At 37.6% G+C, this 20,713-nt stretch overlaps 1 protein-coding gene across 1 annotated transcript; it reads left to right on the forward strand.

The window, feature by feature from the left end:
* Nucleotides 1-9,322: 9,322 nt before the first annotated feature.
* LOC117926764 (DEAD-box ATP-dependent RNA helicase 53, mitochondrial-like) lies at nt 9,323-17,209 on the forward strand. The gene is made up of 8 exons (XM_034846050.1): nt 9,323-9,842; nt 12,071-12,198; nt 12,359-12,770; nt 12,917-13,015; nt 13,196-13,420; nt 15,020-15,181; nt 15,821-16,379; nt 16,918-17,209. Exons 1-7 carry the CDS (start codon nt 9,417-9,419, stop codon nt 16,331-16,333), a joined length of 1,965 nt encoding a protein of 654 aa, XP_034701941.1. The 5' UTR covers nt 9,323-9,416; the 3' UTR covers nt 16,334-16,379; nt 16,918-17,209.
* The last annotated feature ends 3,504 nt before the right edge of the window (nt 17,210-20,713 follow it).

The raw sequence follows: 20,713 nt of genomic DNA on the forward strand, positions 1-20,713 counted from the left end.
CAATTGGGAAGGCCCCTACATAGTGTCCAAGACAAGTGAAAGTGGAGTCTATCATCTACAAAAGCTAGACGAAACCCCATTGCTCCGACCATGGAATGTATCCAATCTAAAGCAGTATTACCAATGAAAGAAAGATAGAAGTACAATGTGAATGAGTATGTTTTATTAATATTTGTGAAATTATATACAAAAAGGTTCTCCGGACTACTAATACAGGGAGAAAATAGCAGTAAAAATTACAAAAAGAAAAACTCTCATTGGGAAGGCTTGCCACGCAGCTTGTCCCCCTCACCCGGGGGAATCGAAGGGACGTCCCGTTTGATACCATGCTTCTTCATGCAGCAACGGTAACCGAAGAAATACATCTCGTCTACCTGCTTCTGGTATTCCGTCTCGAGTTCCTCCCTTTGCGCAGCAAACTCAGCCTCCAACTCTTCTTTTTGTGCCGATAAGCGCAACTGCAAGTCCTCTCTCTGTTTTTTCTCAATTGACACCTCTGTCCGGAGTTGTCTCACTTCCCCCCTTAGCTGGGCTGTCTCGTCCACCGCCTCGTGCAGGCGGGCTTCTATAGATTCCTCCCGACTCTTCGCCTTGGCTAGTTCTATCCGAAGAGCCTCGTTGTTGTCCTGGGACCTCTTCAAAGCTTCAACATTTTCTTCAGAGGCTCTCCGGGCAGCGGATAAGTTGGCTTCGGCCTGCTCCAATTTCAAGCGCAATTCCTCTTCACCGCTCATGCGATGGGAGACGAAGGTCTTCATGTGATCAGAAATCCGTAGCAGGTCTGAGAAAAGATCGTGTTGTTGAACCATGCCGCGAATACCGCTCACCAGCTGCAGAAGAACCCACAACAACAAGTTCAATTATCAATCATGTGAAAAACACACCAGTATGACAAGAAAAATCAAGGGGAATAAGCTATACCATTTTCGCCGCTTCAAACATTTTCACTGAAGGCACAACAACATCTGAGCCGGGTGGAATCCGTTTCAACATCTCTCCCAACTCCGCATAGCTGGAAGTGCTAGCGGAGGTGCAAGCCGTATCATCAACTGGACTTCCCCCTGACGAGGCGTTATAGAGTGACTCCTCCCCCGAATCCGGGCCCCCATCATTCACGGCCGGTCGGGTCTCTGCGGGCGAACCCTCACCCGGGACCGGCACCGGGACGGTCGGGTTCTCTTCTGCCATTTCCGTCTTACTCCCCTCCGGATGATCCTCCTAGGCGAATGAGCAGCTGACTTCGATGGTTTCCAGAAGACGATCCTGTAGCCGCCCGTTGATGCCGGACTTTAAATCGCGGGCCGGATGAGACCTCCCCGCAACTGGCCCCTTCACTGGTACAAGTGCAAGGGAGCTTGGCTCACGAGGGGGCAAACCTGACTTTCAGCTTCCGTTTCTTCCATTAGAGGAGCCGTATGAGGCAACGTTTCAACGCAAAAGGCCCCGGCTACATCCGCGTTCGGATGGGGAGAGCCGGGCTGATACACTGAGGTTGCTTCCTTAGCCAGAAGCGCTAGCCGTTCAGCCACCGTCATTGAAGGCCCCGATCCGTTTTGACCCGGGACACGTACGGAATCGCTTGAAACAGAGGGCAAGCCGGAGGGAGCTGGAGATCTTATTACTATTCGCTTTAGGGGAGCCGGAGATTTTATTACTACTCCCTTTGTGGGAGTTGGAGATTTTATTACAATTCCCTTTGTGGGAACCTTCTTCTTCTTTCCCGCTGGGGCGCCAGCAGGAGGAAAGGGCGCGGAGCGTTTATCACCAAGGGCCTTCCGCAAAGTTCCTTCTTGCCTTCTTTCCTCCCGTTCGTTGAGAAGTGCTTTGCGTGCCCGGGCGTCTGCCTTTCACACCTCCGTGTAGAATGGGAGATCTTTGAGAACAAAGTGTTCTCCGGCCACCACCTTTTTGGGCAGCCGCCTTGGAAGTATGTTGAATACGTACGGTTGGGGCTCTTGGGTAACCAAGCGGAGATTCTGCGCGGAAAGAAGCGTTTCATAGCTCCTCTCGCCCGCCGCAATCTCAAATAGCCTGTTCAACCGGTCGAACGAAGCTCTTTTCACCCACTTTACCACCTTCCCCCTTCTATCCTTGCCTGCACTCAAGAGAATAAAGCATGTCAGCTACCTAATAATGTTGACCTAACTCGCAACCGCAGGAGGACAGGGAGCAACTTATTCATACCTGGGGCCTTCAAGGACCGGTTGGGAACAAATAGCCTGTTTGGATGCACCATCAAACCCGCTCATATGCCCTTGACCAGCACGTGTCCTTTGGCGGCCCCCTTGGTCGAGTCAGGAAGGCCGGTCACCAACTGAAGGGATGAAAGGCTGGCGACAAAGCTGTAGATATCATTCTTCCCCTTCTTGATGGAGTAGACGAAAAGAACCTCCAGTAGGGAAAGGTCCAGGTTGAACAACATGCTCAGAATGCTGCACCCTATCAGCACCCGGACCATGTTGGGATGGATGTAAACCGGGGGAATCTGGGTGAAATGGAGAAATTCTTTGAACAACGATGGGAGGGGGAACCGGAGCCCAGCATTGAATTGCTCCTTGGTGAAATAGATAGCGTTGTCCTCAGATTTCTCAGTCGACACGGCCTCTCCGTCCACAAGGTGAACGGACACGCCATTCGGGATGCAGAAGCATTCGCAAAACTCCCTCACGTTTAGTTTGTCCACGGATTTTTCCGCATGGATCTCTCCGGATGCATCTTTGCCGCTCTGCCCGGCCGCACTAGACGAAGCAACGTCCTTGTTCGCAGACATTTTTGGGAGTAGGGTTGAAGCGGAACCTGCATGGCAGGATGCCAACAGTCAAAAACAAGTACCCGGCCCCACAACCCTAACGGCAAAAACGCTCAGAAAACCTAACATCACCAGCATCCCCATCCCAACCCTTCGTTCTACCACAAAGAAGAATCGATAGCCCACAAAAGGCGCAGGGGGGAAACAGAAACCCTAACGCACCTAAAACATGATCAAAACCCCCCGAAAAAGCCCTAGAAACCAATACCGACCTCCAGTCGCAAGTAGCTTGCCCAACAAGCCAGAAACAACCACAAAGCAAACACAATGAGGAGAAGGCAGAAATAGAGAACGTACCGAGTGTAAACTGGCAAAGTGGAGATGAAGTCCGTGGTGCAGTCACCGTCACGGCACGAGTATTGCTAGCAGAAACCCTAGAACCTCACTCACAGACAAAGATATGTAGAAGGCTGAAGCGAAAAGCACTACCAGCAGAAAATGCAAAAGAAAAAATGCAAGAGTGAGGGACTCGGTCTGCTATTTATAGTGAGACAGTCCCTCGGTATCCCAAACGCCCAGCCGTGCCATTGCTGAAAAGACACGCTGCCTGGGAATTCCCAGAGACGACGGGTCATCATAAATGCTCTTCTTCCTCTTCGCTTTCGCGCACCACGTGGCCCAATGAGCGGAAAAAGTAACCTCAATTTCAAAAAACAATCATTTTTAACCCGCCCATTCTGCCCGGGCAAAATCGACAGGTTAAAAGGGGGGCATTGTAGGGACCCCTCCTCCTGATGACACGTGGCGCGCCTCGCTGTCCGGAGCAACTCCATCCGAACTCCCCTTAAAGGACACGTGGCTCGCTCCCTTATCCGGACTCCCTTAGGAAGAATCACATGGCACTCGCAAACGTCACATCCGGACGATAGCATATCCTATCCGGATATGTTGTCCGGATCATTTACTAAAGTAAGCGTACCTTGCTACGTCATTCCGACAGCCTGACACAACCCACGTTCCGCCGCCTGCAGAGCGAAATGACAGGAATGATGACAAGTCACCTCCCACGATCTCTGACAGCCGTCCGTAGGGTGATGATGGCCCTGTCACCACCTAGAGGCATCATGACGAGCCAAAAAGTCTCCCCACCATTAAAGAGGGGGGCAGAGCTTCTAGCACTATATATAAGGACCTTCACACAAGGAGGAAGGTAAGCTTGCGATACCTAGAAAAAGGCCAACTGCTTAATCTTTCTAGCCATGGCTGACAAAACCATCGGAGGGTGTGTCCGGACACCCTGTCCAGACATCTTTTGCAGTGACAACTGAACCAGAACTCCATCTTGGTTGAAAGCGTGCGTCCATTTGGCAGCTACGTGGATCATCGGGACGCAAGGCCTCAACATATAGATGATTGAAAAAGGAATTTTATATAAATAAATAAAAAAACTTAAAAGGAATTTACAACCCATCTATGAAAGCAATAAAAATTTAAGATTACATTCAAAAAAATAATCTTATACTCCTTGTGGAGTTTACGCCCAATCTAGAGAGAAAATAACAATAAAAAACATTCATCTATTAAAGAACAAATAAAAAGATGTATTTATCCCCTTAAGCCGTGGGATGAAAACATAAACCCTATAAAACAATGTTAGCACATTATATATGGGATTTAGCATGCTTAATCCTATCTTAGAGCTCTAATACCAAATTTTAGATAACACCAAGATCATAGGGATGCATACTCTCTAGATCCTAAAGCTACTAGATCTATCAATGGTAGAAGCAATAAAAATTAGATCTAAGTACTATAAAAACCATATTTTTGGATTTTGATCTAATGTTGAGAGTTTATGAGGATTATGATTATATCTCAAGGTGTCCTTTTAGTTTCAAAGTGTTTTGTTTGTCATTTTTTCCTTTCTCAGTGCCTAGTTTCTATCTCTAATGCTTAAGCGCTCATTCCAGTGCTCCAAACACTCATTCCAACACTTCAAGTGCTCATTCCAACACTTCAAGCGCTTTAAGTTATATCCAACACTGTTTCAAGTGGTTAGACCACTCGAGCACTGTAAGTATTATCTAATGTCGCTTCCAACGCTCACGACTCTTGAGGGCTAATCTATATCGAGCACTCTTATAGTCTATTTAAAGCCATCCAACACACCATTTGCACCATTTTCCTTTCCTAGTTGTTTCAGTTTCCATTTCTTTGTCATTTGAGACCAGTTCGCTTCATTTTTTAAGTTTTCATTCGCATAGTATTGTTTTATACCTCATTTTTAGTATTTCTAGTGAATTAGTTTTCTTTCATAGTTTTCTCAGTTTTCTTTTTGTTTTTAGTGTCCTTTTACATTCCATTGCTATAGTATGGTGAGTCGTAGACACTAGTGTAAGGTAACCCCTCATGACCTGAGCCTATCAAAGGCATCACACTCTAGGATCCTTTCTACCTAAGAGCTCTTACAGTGGAGCGTTTCCACTGTCGAGAGGCACAAGACCGTTTCTATGCCTTATCTAATACTCAACATATTGAGATTGAGGTTTCGGTCGATCTCAAAGCTTTCTAGGACACTCCTATCCTCGCCATCATCTAAGAGCAAGGGTGAGAGACTCTCTTTTCGCTTCAAGGGACCTACTATCTCTATCTAGTGCAGATGTTCTACATAAACATGCACTCTATAATAGTCAGAGTCACTTTTTGAGTGACTATGTATGACCATTCTTTTCTTATTTCCTTTCAATCTATTTGACATGTGCTTGGAATGTCGTGACTTGAGTCTCACATTCCTTCTTTCTCCTCGGAGGTACAATCTATCACTAGAGAGGAGCTTGATGCCATCTCGACCACTGTTTATGACGTTCCTCATCCTCTGCTTTCTTACATCTCCATCACTCATTTCTTCAAGCCAACATGGCTTCTTGCTACCCTTTTCACCTACTTCTTCTACCCCTCAACCCATCAAATCTAAATTCGTCAATCGTCTATTTGATTTATCCACATTATTTTCTATGGCCAATAATTCAATATCGGCAAGGTGATCTTAGATCCGATTACTCCTTATCGCAATCCTTCCTATTGAGAAGATGACCTTCCTTTTGCCCTCCTCATCTCTTAGATCTTGGAGGACGTTGGATTCAAGATCAACCTAGCCTTAGGAGTTCGGGCTTCCCATGCCTACTTGGATGGGAACTCCTAGGCCAAGCATTATAGCCACATCTATGGACCCATGACACACCCTATGTTGGGATTGAACCCCTAAAGCAAGACATGATGTAACAAAGTTAGACTTAACTATCCCCTTGCTATCTTTTTGGTGTATTGACATGGATTTGAGCATTCACTCCATGTCTCTTACATTGTACATGACTTGGGTACATTAAGATTTGTACAAAAGATACAAGTCATGGGTCTCTTGTAAGTAGATAATTTGTCCATAGTTGGTTCATGGATTTGGGCAATCTAATAGAGATTATAGTGTACTACCTTCTAATTGGAGGGATGACTTGTCTTGGCCATCGGGATGGGTTTCCTATGGTAAGTGCGCTAATGTATGTGATGCACACTGGACAAGACCTACGATGAATCTGACGCAAGACTATCAATTGTTATAAATCACCAAACTACCTTGAGAAAATATTGAGTTTGTGTCAAAATCAATAGGAAGCTTTGACCTATGTGTGAGATCTTAAAGTGGTCATATATCTCTATAGATTGGGTCACTATCATGGAGGAAAATATCGGTAATCACGGATATATCGGTACTTCGATTTTACGGATATATCGGATATATCGGAGATATATCGGCAGATATTCTGGAAAAAAATATCGGTAGGCTTAAAATTATTAAAAACTCATAGAAATGCAAGGAAAACCTCATAATAATATAATTAGAAGTATAATGGACATTTTAAAGTTGTTTTATTGAAAAATTTGATATATATATATATAATATAATTTGCGATATTAGATGTAGTTATATCATATCGATCTATAAGAAATGTTAATTTTGTAATTGTTCTCATTGTAAAGCCACATAAAATATTTCATTTCATTAAATATCAATAATTTGTACACATTAAATTCATTAAATAAACATATTTCATATTCAAAATATACTAGTTCATGTTAATTAAATTAATTAAATAATTTAGCATGTTAATTAAATTAATTAAATAATTTAGCTAAGTTAACTAGTTTAATTTAATTCTAGATGTGAAAATAAATCACAAATAATCATCTAAAATAAACATATCAATTTATAATTAAATAATCAAATTAACCTAAGTTAATTCAATAAAAATATAAAAATTAATTACAATTGAATGTAAAAATAGCATTAAATCATCCATATTGCAAACATACTAATTAATTGAAAATACATGAATTAATTACAATTGCAAACAAAATTAATTACAATTTAAAACAAATATACCTTAAAATGATTAAATAATTGAGCAACCTTAATAAAAATTGGAGTAATGAGAGAGCAAATGAAGAATGAAAGCAAAAATGGATGAAATGGATGAAATTTGGGCTATTTATAGAATAAATTTGGGCCAAAATAGCCGTTGGAACATTAATTTACCGTTGAAAATCAATTTTGGCCGTTGGATAAAAAATTGGGAGCAATCTGGCCGTTGGATCGCCATATTACCATTGGAATCACATCTAGGCCGTCGGATCAACACGGGCGTGATCTGGGCCGTCAGATCAAGTTGCATGAAGGAGGGGAAATATCACAAAAAAATAAGCGATATATCTCCGATATATCACCGATATATCTCCGATATATCGCCGATATATCACCGATATTTTGTCACCAGAGGCGATTTTTTCAAAATATCTCCGATATATCTCCCAGAACCGATATATCGCCGATATATCGCCGATATTTTAGCGATATTTACGGAAATATCTCTCCTCGATTTTTCTCCTCAAAATGTCGTGTCGCCGCCTCCCGATACAAGATATATCGGCGATATATCGCCGATATATCCCGATATTTTCCTCCATGGTCACTATTGATGGAGGCTAGAGGCAATAGGTATTCTCAATAGAGGCATCATGATAGCTCATGAGATTGAGACAGTGTGTCCTCTTAGGTGATCCAAAGGATATATGATCATGAAATTTGTGGTCATAGTTATTCCTTTAGTGGAATTTGACATATGCTCCTTATAGTTAAAGTATTTTAGTTGATCATATAATAAGTGAAATCTGTAACTCAAGGATTTGAGAGATAATCTTAATAGGTGATAACACTATCTTACTAGATTACGAACATTAGTTCATGGAGAGTTTGCATGTAGTGGATAGTAGGTCATAGACTCGAGCACTTGGTGTCTCATTATAGTATATAGGGTACTAAAGTATAGTTAATTCTCTTTAATGAGATATTGAATTAATTCAAAATTTGATTATGAGGGAGCTAGTACTCCTATGAGTCCTTATGGTCCCCGCTCTAAGCTCATATTCCTTGATGGCACGGTTTTTGAGGGTTGAATGAGGTTTTAGTACATTTTTGTGCATAAGGACGTTTTAGTAATTACGTAAGGTTACACAAGGATAAGTGAGTAGTATGTCTAGAGTGGACTAATTAATTAATTAAGTCTTGTATGGTTAATTAATTAATTAGCAACATTTTTACTAGATTAAGTATTAGTAGTATTTATTTATTTATTAGATTATTAATTATTATAGGTGAGTATATTTTTATATTAAAAACTAATGTATTTTAATGCATTGATTACACATGATGTTAAAATAAAAAAATAAAAAACATAATGAATAAATGAATTGATTGTTTAAAAAATAAAATTTGCTTTTTTAATTAAGTAGATTTTCAAAAAATGGAAAAAAGATGAGAATTATTTTACAAAATTAATTAAAATCAAAATGTTAAAAAAAAAAACAAAACTTAATTAATATAAAACTTAATTTAATTTGGTGAGATGGTGGGAATGGGGTGGCTTTGAGTAATATTAAAATAAAATTCAAATTTGAGTTTAAATAAATTAATTCCATATTTTCATTTATAAAAATATTTAGTTAAAAATTCAAAAGATTTCTTTTGGAATTATTTTTTCATTCAAAATGTCCTAAAAAAAGTTTTAGATTTACCTTTTAATCATACTATTACTTTTCCTCTAAAACCTACCTTGGAGAGATGTTTTAATATTTTATATTTTACTTGAAACTACCACTTAAGAGTGATGTTTCCCATTGATTTCATTTTAAAATTGTAAGAGAAATTCGTCTTTTTAATTTTAAAATTATATTTTGAAAATATCATTTATTCAAAAAATCAAACATATTTCAAATAATATCTCATTTTTAATTCACAAACTTCCAAAATCGTTTATATTTTTACTTTCATCCTACCAGCATCAGTATTTGCTTACGTGGTACAAAATTTCTTATTCTAATAATTATTTTCTTAGATATCATGTTTTTAATTTTTTTTTTCTCAGGTTAGTGTAATACTTAAAAAAGCCGCAGCAGACTCTTATGAGAAGCATAAGCATAAGCATAAGCACGTGTTGAACCATCATCCCTTTTAAATACGCGAGTGGCCCATAAACCCTCCTCCCTCTAGGGTTTTACTGACGTTCTCTTAAAAACCCTAATTTTTCTCAGTTAGGGTTTTCTCGAGGTTGGAGAAATGATGAACATAATCTCGAGGAAGTCATCTTCCTTGGCGTCTGTTAAGGCACCGATTCGAGCCCTGGCCTCGGTGCCTCATGTACATTCTCTCCTCCACTTCCACATCCACCCTCCAATTTCCACCTCAGCTTCCGATGCAGTTGTGGCTAGAAACGTTGTTACTTCTGCCGCCCCAATTCCACCGCTGTCTGGTCTACTCGGGTTCAGCGGTTTTGGGGTGAGGAACTTTCGCTCCCAATCTGGGCCCTTGGATTTCAGGGCTTCTGTGGCGTCTCGGGCTGAGTACGCCGTTGCTGATTTTTCCGATGAGGAGAAGTCCTCCAAAGGAGGTGACGAGGGTCTTGAGATATCGAAACTTGGCATTGCTCAAGAAATCGTTTCTGCTTTGGCCAACAAGGGTATCACTAAGCTCTTCCCTATTCAGGTATGGTTTTTTTTCCCCCCAGAATTTCAGGGTTACTTCCAGATGTTTGGTTGCTGAGAATTTGGAACAAAATAAAGGAATATCTGTTTTAGTCTTATGTTTTTGTTTTTGCTTTTGGAACTGGGGTTCTTTTTCTTTTCCTTTTTTTTTTAAATAAAAAAACCACTTTTGGCAGTCCACGAAGACATTTCACCGCACGAATTTGAAAACCCAAAACTGACCAGAAAAAACATTTTATGGTGTATCCATTATGAAAGCTCACTCATTCGACATTCTCCTGAAAAATAGTATAACAAATTATAAAATTCTTCAAAATTAACATCTGAATTGCTCAACTAAAATGATAAAACTCACATATGTGACGTATTACTAGACTAGTACATATATTGATCTCGAATATCAACTAGGTATAAGAATAGTTGAATCATAAGGTGCTAACAATATTTTCTCTTTAACTTCGACAATAACATGATTTTTAATTTATTTTTTTTCAAATTTAGCAAAAATACGAAGCCAAATGGGACACACATATGCTATCCATATCATAAACACATGTATGAAGAGGTAGATCTTAGTTTATTTCTCAGTTTTTATGTCAACGTAATATGACTAAATGGGTGAGAATGAGGTTGCAATATGACAAATAATGGAGGAGGAATGAGGATGCGGGAGGGCCTTCAAGTGGTCTTGATAGATAGTATTATTGTAAGGGCATTCTACTTTTTTCAGTGTAAATTTTGGTTAATGTTGAGGTTTAAAACTTTTGTGGCCGAATCTCTACATGGCTTCTCAAAAGTGATCATCCAATACTGATTATAAGTTGTGAAGGGGCTTCTCTTTTATTTCCGCCCTTTCTGTCTCCACAAATAGAGAGCAGTGTTCATTTCCTTAAACCATTCACTTACGGTGCCTTGTTTAGATCTGATGAAGTACCACTGAGAGGAAAAAATAAGAAGAAATATGAACTTTTTTAAGTCAGGGACTATACAAAGGAAAATGAAATATAATGACTGTTTTTAAAACTTTCCATTTCAAAATTTTAAAACAATTCAGAAAGAATAAAATAGAGAATTAATCTTGATTTGCATGATTATGCTTGAATACTTGTAATGGTAGTCAAGGGAATGAAGTGGGAAGATAGGTTTTATATTAAATCAATTTGATTTCCATCTGTGTGGTTCTTGGGAAGAATCAGGGAAAGGAAAATACATTACTACCTAAATGTGATATATCATTTTCAATACATGAAAGTGCTTTTTCATAATTACAGCAGAGTAATCTTTTGTTCTGTTTGGTTGCTGAGAAACATGATGTAAAGAAAAGAATATACAATTCTGATGCTTATTTTTGCTCTGGGTTGGCCCAGTAGGCTCATTGATGCAGGTTTTGTTCTCTTGGCCCTTGATAGTGTAAAACTTAATATATTATGATAGTAGATAGAAACTGCTATTGTTATTGTCAACAGTTGATTTAAAAAATGCTAATGTGCTTCTGATGATTGTAAATAAATAACAAGTTTAAGAGTTCTATTATATATTTAATACCATTTTCAGGTTCAAAAGATGAAACAAGAAATCATCTCTTGTACTAGGCTCTGTTGATTTTTTCTTTGTTGGGTCCCAAATTATTGAGAATGCCAGTTCAGGGTGAGCATATTTTGGCTAATCCTGAATGTCAACCCAAATAATGAGAAGCCGAATATTGGAACCATTTCATGATTGTAATTGGAAAATTGATTGGTTACATATATTTGATAAGGGTCTTGAAAGTATTTTGGCATGCCTCCTTGTTGAGAATGCCAACAAAGGATAAGCAGGATTTAGCTGGTGTCTTGAAGAAGCTGCTTATGGTTAATGTTGAGTGTTTGCCACATGATAGGTCATGCTATATGATCATTGAAATAATTGCGACATTAGGCGATTAGGCCCTGGAATTTTCTTTGTTCGGTCCGCATTCTTTTTTCACTAAGTATCAACCTCAGGAATTTTATTTTGTTTTTTTAAAGTATCTACTTCTGGAATTGTATGATTTAGCCTAGTCAGTCTACTCAGGATGCATCCTTTTCCCTGAATGCTTTATTCTTTAGAAACTCCAGATCACTGTTTTAGGGAATTCTTTTTTAATAATTCATGTTAATTTTTCACATTTATTTCTTGATATGTCAGTAACTCAATATTTGGTTTTGGAGATTCCATTTTTCGTAAAAAAAAAATTTGTACATTGTACAGAGAGCTGTGCTGGAACCTGCAATGCAAGGGCGTGACATGATCGGTCGTGCTAGAACAGGGACTGGGAAAACCCTTGCTTTTGGGATTCCCATCATGGATAAAGTTATTCAATACAATGCTAAGCATGGGTTTGTTTGTTTACTCCAGTAACACTTGATTCATTGGTTCAATTTTTACCTTTTCTTTTTGAAGATTGATTATGTGTTCTGTTATAAAATGGAACAGGACATCAATGCAATTTTTGGTCTTTATTATTGGCATAATATTTTTTATGTTTTGTACAAACAGACGTGGGAGGAATCCGTTGGCCTTGGTTTTGGCTCCAACAAGAGAACTTGCACGGCAAGTGGAGAAGGAATTCTGTGAATCTGCCCCCAATTTGGATACACTTTGTGTTTATGGGGGTACCCCCATCTCACGCCAAATGAATTCCCTGGACTATGGTGTTGATGTAGTTGTTGGCACACCTGGTCGCATTATCGATCTGATTAAGAGAGGTGCTTTAAATTTGTCAGAAGTTCAGTTTGTTGTTCTTGATGAAGCTGATCAGATGCTTGCAGTGGGCTTTGAGGAAGATGTTGAAATGATTTTAGAGAAGTTGCCACAAAATCGTCAGAGCATGATGTTCTCTGCAACAATGCCAAGTTGGATTAGGAAGCTTACCCAGAAGTACCTAAAAAATCCATTAACTATTGATCTTGTGAGTTTGGAGAGTTTGTTTTTCCATTTCTTATTCGCTGGTTTTAGTAACTATTATCCTTTTCCAAGCTATATTATGAAAAGGCATGTTCTTAACTATTTGATTCTTATGACTGCAAACTTATTAATATTGGATGTTCACTGTAGGTAGGGGATTCTGATCAGAAGTTGGCAGAAGGAATTTCCCTATATTCTATTGCATCGGAAATGTATGAGAAAGCTTCAATTGTTGGACCACTGATAACAGTATGAACCCAGGACTTCATTTTGTTTCTTTCTCCTAATTTTTACTGTTTCCAGAGCTTTAGGTTTGCTGTATGTTAAAGTTTTTGCAAATGCTGAATAGCTTCCCTTTTTTATTTTAGCTCATTCTTGCTTTTACCTCCATCAAGTTTTTTCCCTTAGCACCATACATGTGTTTGTTAGGAACATGCAAAAGGTGGAAAATGTATTGTTTTCACTCAAACAAAACGCGATGCTGATCGATTGGCATATGCTATGGCAAGAAACTTCAGATGTGAGGCTCTGCATGGGGATATCTCACAGAGTCAGAGGGAAAGAACCCTTTCAGGATTCCGAGATGGGCACTTCAATGTATTAGTTGCCACAGATGTTGCTGCTCGTGGGCTTGATATACCTAATGTTGACCTGGTAAGTTCTTGTCTTCTGTACATCATTTTTGTTTTAACCATTTTTGCAATAATATTTTCTTCTCCTTAGCAATGACATTTCTTATCCTTAGTTGATCAAAGTTATTGCTTGAACAGGTCGCCTGTCTGTACTTCATTTTTTCATTTCCCAATATAGTTTTTTCCACCTCCTCCGTTTGAGTTTATATTGGTATTCCTTCTTTTTTTACATGATCCAAAGTGGAATTGTATTATAATCTTTCCCTAAATATCTGTGAGTATTAACAATGTTTTAAAAGTGATCCTTGTTTCCTCTTCTGACATCAAATTGAAGAGTAATATCTCTTTTCATTGATCACGGTTTTGGTTCATAGCTTAACATTCAATTTTTTTTTTCCTTTTTAATTTTTTTTTTATTATTATTTTTTATTTTTACATATGAAAGATGGAGTTAGTAGTATCATATGGACATGATATTTTTCATGTACACATTGTTTCTCTTGAACAGCATATTGCCTAATGAATCATGTCTTGATTATAGCATTTGATTTATCATGCAGTGTGTGAAAAAACACAGGATATCATATATACTTAAAAGATGGAGACCAACACAGAGGGAATTGAGACAAATGTAAAAGCGAACCTCTAAATGCCTAGGATTACTTATCAAAAAAAACAAAATGATGCTGTGTCTGTACAATCCTTAGTTTTAATATTTTTGGCCAATCCTATGCATCTAGAGGTTCTCTTTTACATTTGTCTCAATTCCCTTTGTGTTGGTCTTCATCTTTCAAGTATATCTGATATCCTGTGTTTTTTCACACTGCATGATGGTCACCTATTGCCAAAAGCCATCAAAGCAAGGGGCGATGAAAATAGATCTCTTCTGACACTAAATGTGGGAAAGGAAAATCATCCCAACCCAACCTCAATAAAGTTAAACTCACTTATCAAAAAAAAAAACCTCAATAAAGTTAAACTGAGCTCCACTTCAGCTTGATTTTTAAGCTTAGATTGAGTTTATGCTGTCAACTCAGGTCAGAGGCCAGTAGGGCTGGGCTTTGGCTTCTTGAGTTGTGCAACATGGCTGACATGCCCAACTTGCAGTCGTCATGTCTAGTTGTGGTGCTGCCCCATTTTTTCTTGGCACCTTTTAATGAAGTTTTATTTGCCTACCTAAAATGAAAACGTTATTGATTTGTTCTCATTGTGGTAAATTATGGAAATGGGTGCATCCTTGCTTTTGCTAGTTTCCTTCTGATTGAACTTTTTTTTGCCTAAAAAAATGTTATGGATTTGTTGTCATTGTGGAAAATTAGGAAATAATTGGTCCTTGGCTGTATTGTTGTGTGGTTTTTTGTATTAAACGTGTTTGCTATGTCTACTTTTATTGATGTGCATGGAAGTACGAGGGAACTTCTTCCTTGGAGATATTTGCTTGTAACACAAACTAATTCTACTGCAATGTGTGGTGTCCATGTGTGTGCTTTAGTTAGCTTAATGCTTTTATTTTGTTGAACCTTTTTGTTTCCATTCTTTCACTTCTTTTCAACACTTTCCAAAGCTATGCATGTTCACATGCCGTTGCTTTTTCTTCACATGCCGTTCTTTTCTTGCTCAGATAATACATTATGAGCTTCCCAATTCCTCAGAGATCTTTGTTCATCGGTCTGGACGAACAGGACGTGCAGGAAAGAAAGGAACTGCAATTCTCATTTATGCAGAACAGCAAGCCAGGACTGTCCGGTTTATTGAGCGAGATATAGGATGCAAATTCTCAGAGGTTGGTGCTGATTTTCACTAACATTTTAATGCTCTTACGATTGTTTGTTCTCATAGTTTCATGCCTGTTTTGTACCCATCAAAAAAGTATCTGTGGTCTTGAAAGCTGAAGGTTAAATTTGATAAACTGGAATATCACGCTAAGAGTTCTATGCAGGTCAGCTGGGGTGGAATATTTTGGATAGGGTATAGATCGCTGCACAGTTATTAACCATCGAAAATGAGTATTCAATTCTTGCAGAGATATCATAAATTCATGAGATCTCTTCTGTACAGATGCAGACAAACCATAGTTGAAGAATTATATGTATCTGATAGGGGAATGGCAAACATGTTAAAAGAAGATTTGGGTGGATCTAAGTTAGTGGAAATTTTCTTATTATATCATGGTTAGAGTTTTCTGAAAGATGAACAATGAGCCATCAAATACACTCTCAGATGACCTTGCTTTACATTTAAAAATGTGATATATATACTGTTGATTTTACTAATTATGAGTATCAATTGCATTGCATATGTGTGAACAATGTGTATGCTTATTTCTGCTCAATTTAATTACTGTATTGGACTTATTGCCTCATGATATATTTAGTTCTACAGTAGATTAATTGCTTGATTATTTCCTCTTGTTTGTTATCAGCTCCCTAGGATTGCTACTGAGGGTGGTAGCAGAGACATGTTTAGGGACATGGGTGGTGGTGGTGATGGTGGCCGGTTTGGCTCTTTTGGAAGTAGGGGAGGTGGTCGTGTTGGTGGCGGATTTGGCCGATCTGGATCATCATTTGGTCGTAGTGGTGGATATGGTGAATCTGGCTCTGGACGTTCTGGTTCCTTTGGCGGATTTGGCTCAAGTCGATCGGGTGGTGGATCTAGCTCTAGCCGTTCAGGCAATTTTGGTGGCTCTAGTTTTGGTCGATCAGGTGAATTTGGGGACACTATTGGTTCAGACCGATCAAGTGGTTTTGGGAATTTTGGTGGATCAGATCGTTCGAGTGGTTTCAGAAATCCTGGTTCAGGTCGTTCTAGTGGATCTGATTCTACTCGTTTAAGCCGTACAAGTGGTGGCTTCAATGATTCGTTTTCAAGCCGTTTTGGTGACTTTGGAGATGATAGGAGTAATAATGGTCAGAGCACTGGGAGAAGATCATTCTAAAATCACTCAACTGATTTTCATAATGGCGATTGGGGCACTAGGAGAGGTAAAATATTGCACATTTAATGGTTAATGCTGATCCTCACATTTTTTTAAGCAGTTCTTGGAGACCATTTTCTATAGTCGTTCATGCCTTAGCTATATTCTTCTTATGTTAATGTTCATAAATGAAAGCTTAACAATCTTTTATTTATTGGGCATTTGGTTTCAGTATTCTAATATTTGTAAGTACATACAAAAAGGGTGAAATTTAACAATCTTTGATTTCTAGGACATTTGGTTCCAGTATTTGTGTGCTTTTAGGTAGTGATTTGTATGCTATCTGTAGCTGATGTGAAATGAATATGTTTATCTCATGGGTGTACCAATACAAAGAAAAAAGAAAAAAAAAAGGCTTAATAATTGGGTATCACTTCATAATGAAAAGAAAAGAAAAGAAAAGAAAAGAAAATAAAAGAAAAAGCATAAAATCATCATTATTGCCAAGCTTTTGCTGCATTTTAACCTTTTTCACATCAGTCTTGTGTCTTTGGAGTTGTTAAATTGCTGGGGTTGGCCTTCACATGTTTATTTTGTACTTGCAGGTATAAGGACAGAAAAACAGAGTTTGAAGGAAATGAAATAGCAAGAAATGAAATGAGAATTTTGGTGAAGGTTTGTGGGGATGACACATGAATCTTTTGTTTTTAGGTGTCTCTTGGTCGATATTATTTGTTAGTAATTCCTTGAGGAATTAAATAAACATCATATACTTGGCACATGTACACTTTATTGCGATATGTTTTTAGTTAGTTTGGAAGGATTCTGGTTTGACTTGAGAGTAATCTTTCGTATGAATGATGAAATGGATATCACCTCATTATTTTTAGCTGGTCATATTGCTACCATGCCTGTAACAGCAGAAAATAATTGGGTGGTCGTCTTAATTTTTCCCTTTCAAGGCCTGTGGAAAAAGTGCAATCTAAACAAGACTAATAAAAATGTATAATGTACTGAATTGAAGATATGTTCAAAAGAGGTTGTATCAAAGAATTGATCATAGGATTCTTCATCCATGAGAGTGTCCCTTCACAGAAGGCATCCTTCCATCACTTCAACAACATGATAATAATAGTATAATAACTATATGATTGTAATTGTACGATTACTATTAAATATTAACAATATGATATTGCTTATGATTTTGTTTATAATAATGTTAACTTTTTTTTTTCTTCACATGTCAATATTGTAGGTGTATAGTTTTGTAGGCAGTTCTGTAGGCCCACAGTGCACCATTTAGATGACTGGCCTGGTTTTTCCTAGAGCCTTTCACAACTTTTCCAATTTCAGTTTGTTCATTGGTTTGGGGATGGTACCGCGTTGCCACCTTGTGAGTATGGAATTCAACAACCTATTTACAAAAATGGCTCCCTCTAGCGTTAATCAAATCCTTGAGGGTATCAAACCTGGAAAATATGAGACTCGATCAACTCTTTTACAGTTTGGACATCATTCGTTCTAATGGGAATAGCCTCAATCCACTTAGACATATACTCAATTGCTAACAAAATATACTGGAACACCTGGGATATGGGAAAATGTCCCAATCTATTCCTCAACAGTAAAAAATTTCTGTGGTTGAAATGGGGTGTAAAGGCATCATATATCTCTTAGAGAGAGCACCTACTCTTTGGAATCTATCACAGGTTTTGCAAAAAAAAATTCCTTGAATGGGTGGGGCTAGTAAAATCTAGAGTGCAGGATTTTAAATGCACTTTTTTTTTTAGCTGAGAAGTGGACACCACAAGCTTCTATGTGACACATTGAGAATACATTTCATGATGTTTTGAATGATTCCGTTTGTAGATCTAGAGAATCTTAGGATAGCTTTGCATATGCCTCAATGATTTAGGGCTTGGAATGGAGCAATCTAGATATTCCAACACGAGACTTTTACCTTGAAGTGCAATTAGATCTTTTTGCCTAACTTAAATTTGTCTAATTTTAAGAATGATACTAAATTAACTCTTTTCTTTCTTAGGCCTAGCATGACATCTGTCACCTTTCTTGATATTCAAAATTTGAGTTTTAAGGCAATTTGACTTACTAACCTATTAACATGAGACTGATGTAAAACGAGAGTAAATGCAAAGAAAATAGAGACAAATATATATTACTTTAATAATATATATATAATGAAGAGGAAGAAATGATAGGAGAAGTGAGAGAATTGGGAGAATGAAAGGAAGAGAGAATAAGAGAGAGAATATCTTTCTTGCTCTTGGGATACATCTTACACAAGGGATGAGAAGCCTTTTATAAGCTTTCCAAATGGTTTCCATTAATGAGTATTAATGGAAGTCATAACTATTAATATTTATTATAATAAATGTGGTGGCATTCAACTCTATTTATAACACTCCCCTGGGATGTTCACCACATTAGAAGAATATGCCTCATTAAAACCTTACTAGTAAAAAACCCTATAGGAAAAACCTAGCGAAGGAAAAAGAGTATAATATTCTTATAATTCTTTAAGCTATTCTTAGTTTGTCAAGACGGCCTCATTAAAAACTTTGCCAATAAAACCCAATGTGACAAAACCTGGAAGAATGAAAAAAAAGTACAATACACTAACACGATTTTATAAGTATACTCCCCTTCATGTTGATATCCTTGACTTGATGCATTCTAATATTGTGTATTAACTTATTGAATGTTGAAGTTAACAATGACCTTGTGAATAAATCTGCTAGATTATCACTTAAGTGTATTTGTTGAGCATCAATTTCACCACTCTTTTGGAGTTCATGTGTATAAATTTTTTTTGGTGAAATGTGTATAGTTCTCTCTCATTTAATATGACCTTTTATCTGTGCAATGCATGCAACATTATTTTCAAACAATATTGTCAGGTCACCATTGATAGAGGAGAGTCCACATGCTTTCCGAATATGTTGGATCATAGATCTCAACCATATATATTCACAAGTCACAACTTGCTTCATGAATTGCAAGTATTTCTGAATAATTGGATAATGTGGCTAGTATTGTTTGTTTAACAAATCTCCATGAAATAGCGGTACCATTGCAATTAAACACATATCCTGTTTATGATCTAACTTTTTGTGGATCTGAAAGATATCCTGTATCTGCATATCCAAGCAATTGTTGCTTTGATTCCCTTGAGTAAAATAGACCTATATAAGCAGTTTCGCGAAGATAGCATAACATATGTTTGATACCATTCCAATGTTTTTGAGTTGGAGCGGAACTGTATCTTGCTAATAAATTGATAGAAAACGCAATATTTGGTCATGTACAATTGGCAAGATACACAGGTACACTAATAGCATTAAGATATAACACTTCAAGACCAAGTAATTCTTCACCCTTTTCGCAAGGACGACCATTGGAGGACTTAAAGGATGCGTTTTATCCATATAAAAATGCTTCAAAATTTTCTTAATGTATGTTGATTGGTGTATTAGAACTCCATTTGGAAAATGCTTGATTTGCAGGTCAAGACAAAATTTTGTTTTTCCAAGATCCTTCATCTCAAATTCCTTTTTCAACTAATTTGTTGTTTTTGTGAGCTCTTTAGGATTTCCAAAAAGATTTAAGTCATCAACATACACTGCAATAATTACAAATTTGATTTCTGATTTCTTAATAAAGATGCATAGACATATAGGGTTATTCACATACATTTCTTTTAGAAAGTATTCACTAAAGCGATTGTATCACATGCGTTTAGAATGTTTCAATCCATACAAGGATCGTTGTAACTTGATTGAATGCATGCTACGAGGCTTTGTACTATTTGTTTAAGACAATTTAAATCATTCAGGGATTTTCATATACATATTATTATCCATAGATCCATATAAATATGTTGTAATAACATCTATGAGACGCATATTCAGTCATTTTGAGACCGCCAAATTAATTAAGAAACAAAATGTGATTGTGTCCATGACGGGAAAGTATGTTTCCTCATAGTCAATACCAGGTCTCTACGAGAAACCTTGTGTTGTTAATCGCACTTTATATATTATGATCTCATTATTCTCATTTCGCTTTCGTACAAATACCCATTTGTACCTAACATGTTTTACATCTTCAAGTGTTTGGACTATAGGTTCAAAAACTTCTCGTTTTGTTAATGAGCTTAACTCTGCCTACATAGCTTCTTTCCATTTTGGCCAATCATTTCTAAGTCAACATTCTTCCACATTTCATGGTTCAAGATTTTCATCATTTTTTATGATATCAGAGGCCACTTGGAAAGTGAGAATATTGTTAATAAGAATATTGTTTCAATCCCATTTTTTTCCCGTATGTACATAACTTACTGAGATCTCATAATTTTCATGTACTTGTGCCGCTTCAAGGGCT

The sequence above is a fragment of the Vitis riparia genome, chromosome 12, assembly GCF_004353265.1.
Source record: "Vitis riparia cultivar Riparia Gloire de Montpellier isolate 1030 chromosome 12, EGFV_Vit.rip_1.0, whole genome shotgun sequence".
Taxonomy (NCBI): domain Eukaryota; kingdom Viridiplantae; phylum Streptophyta; class Magnoliopsida; order Vitales; family Vitaceae; genus Vitis; species Vitis riparia.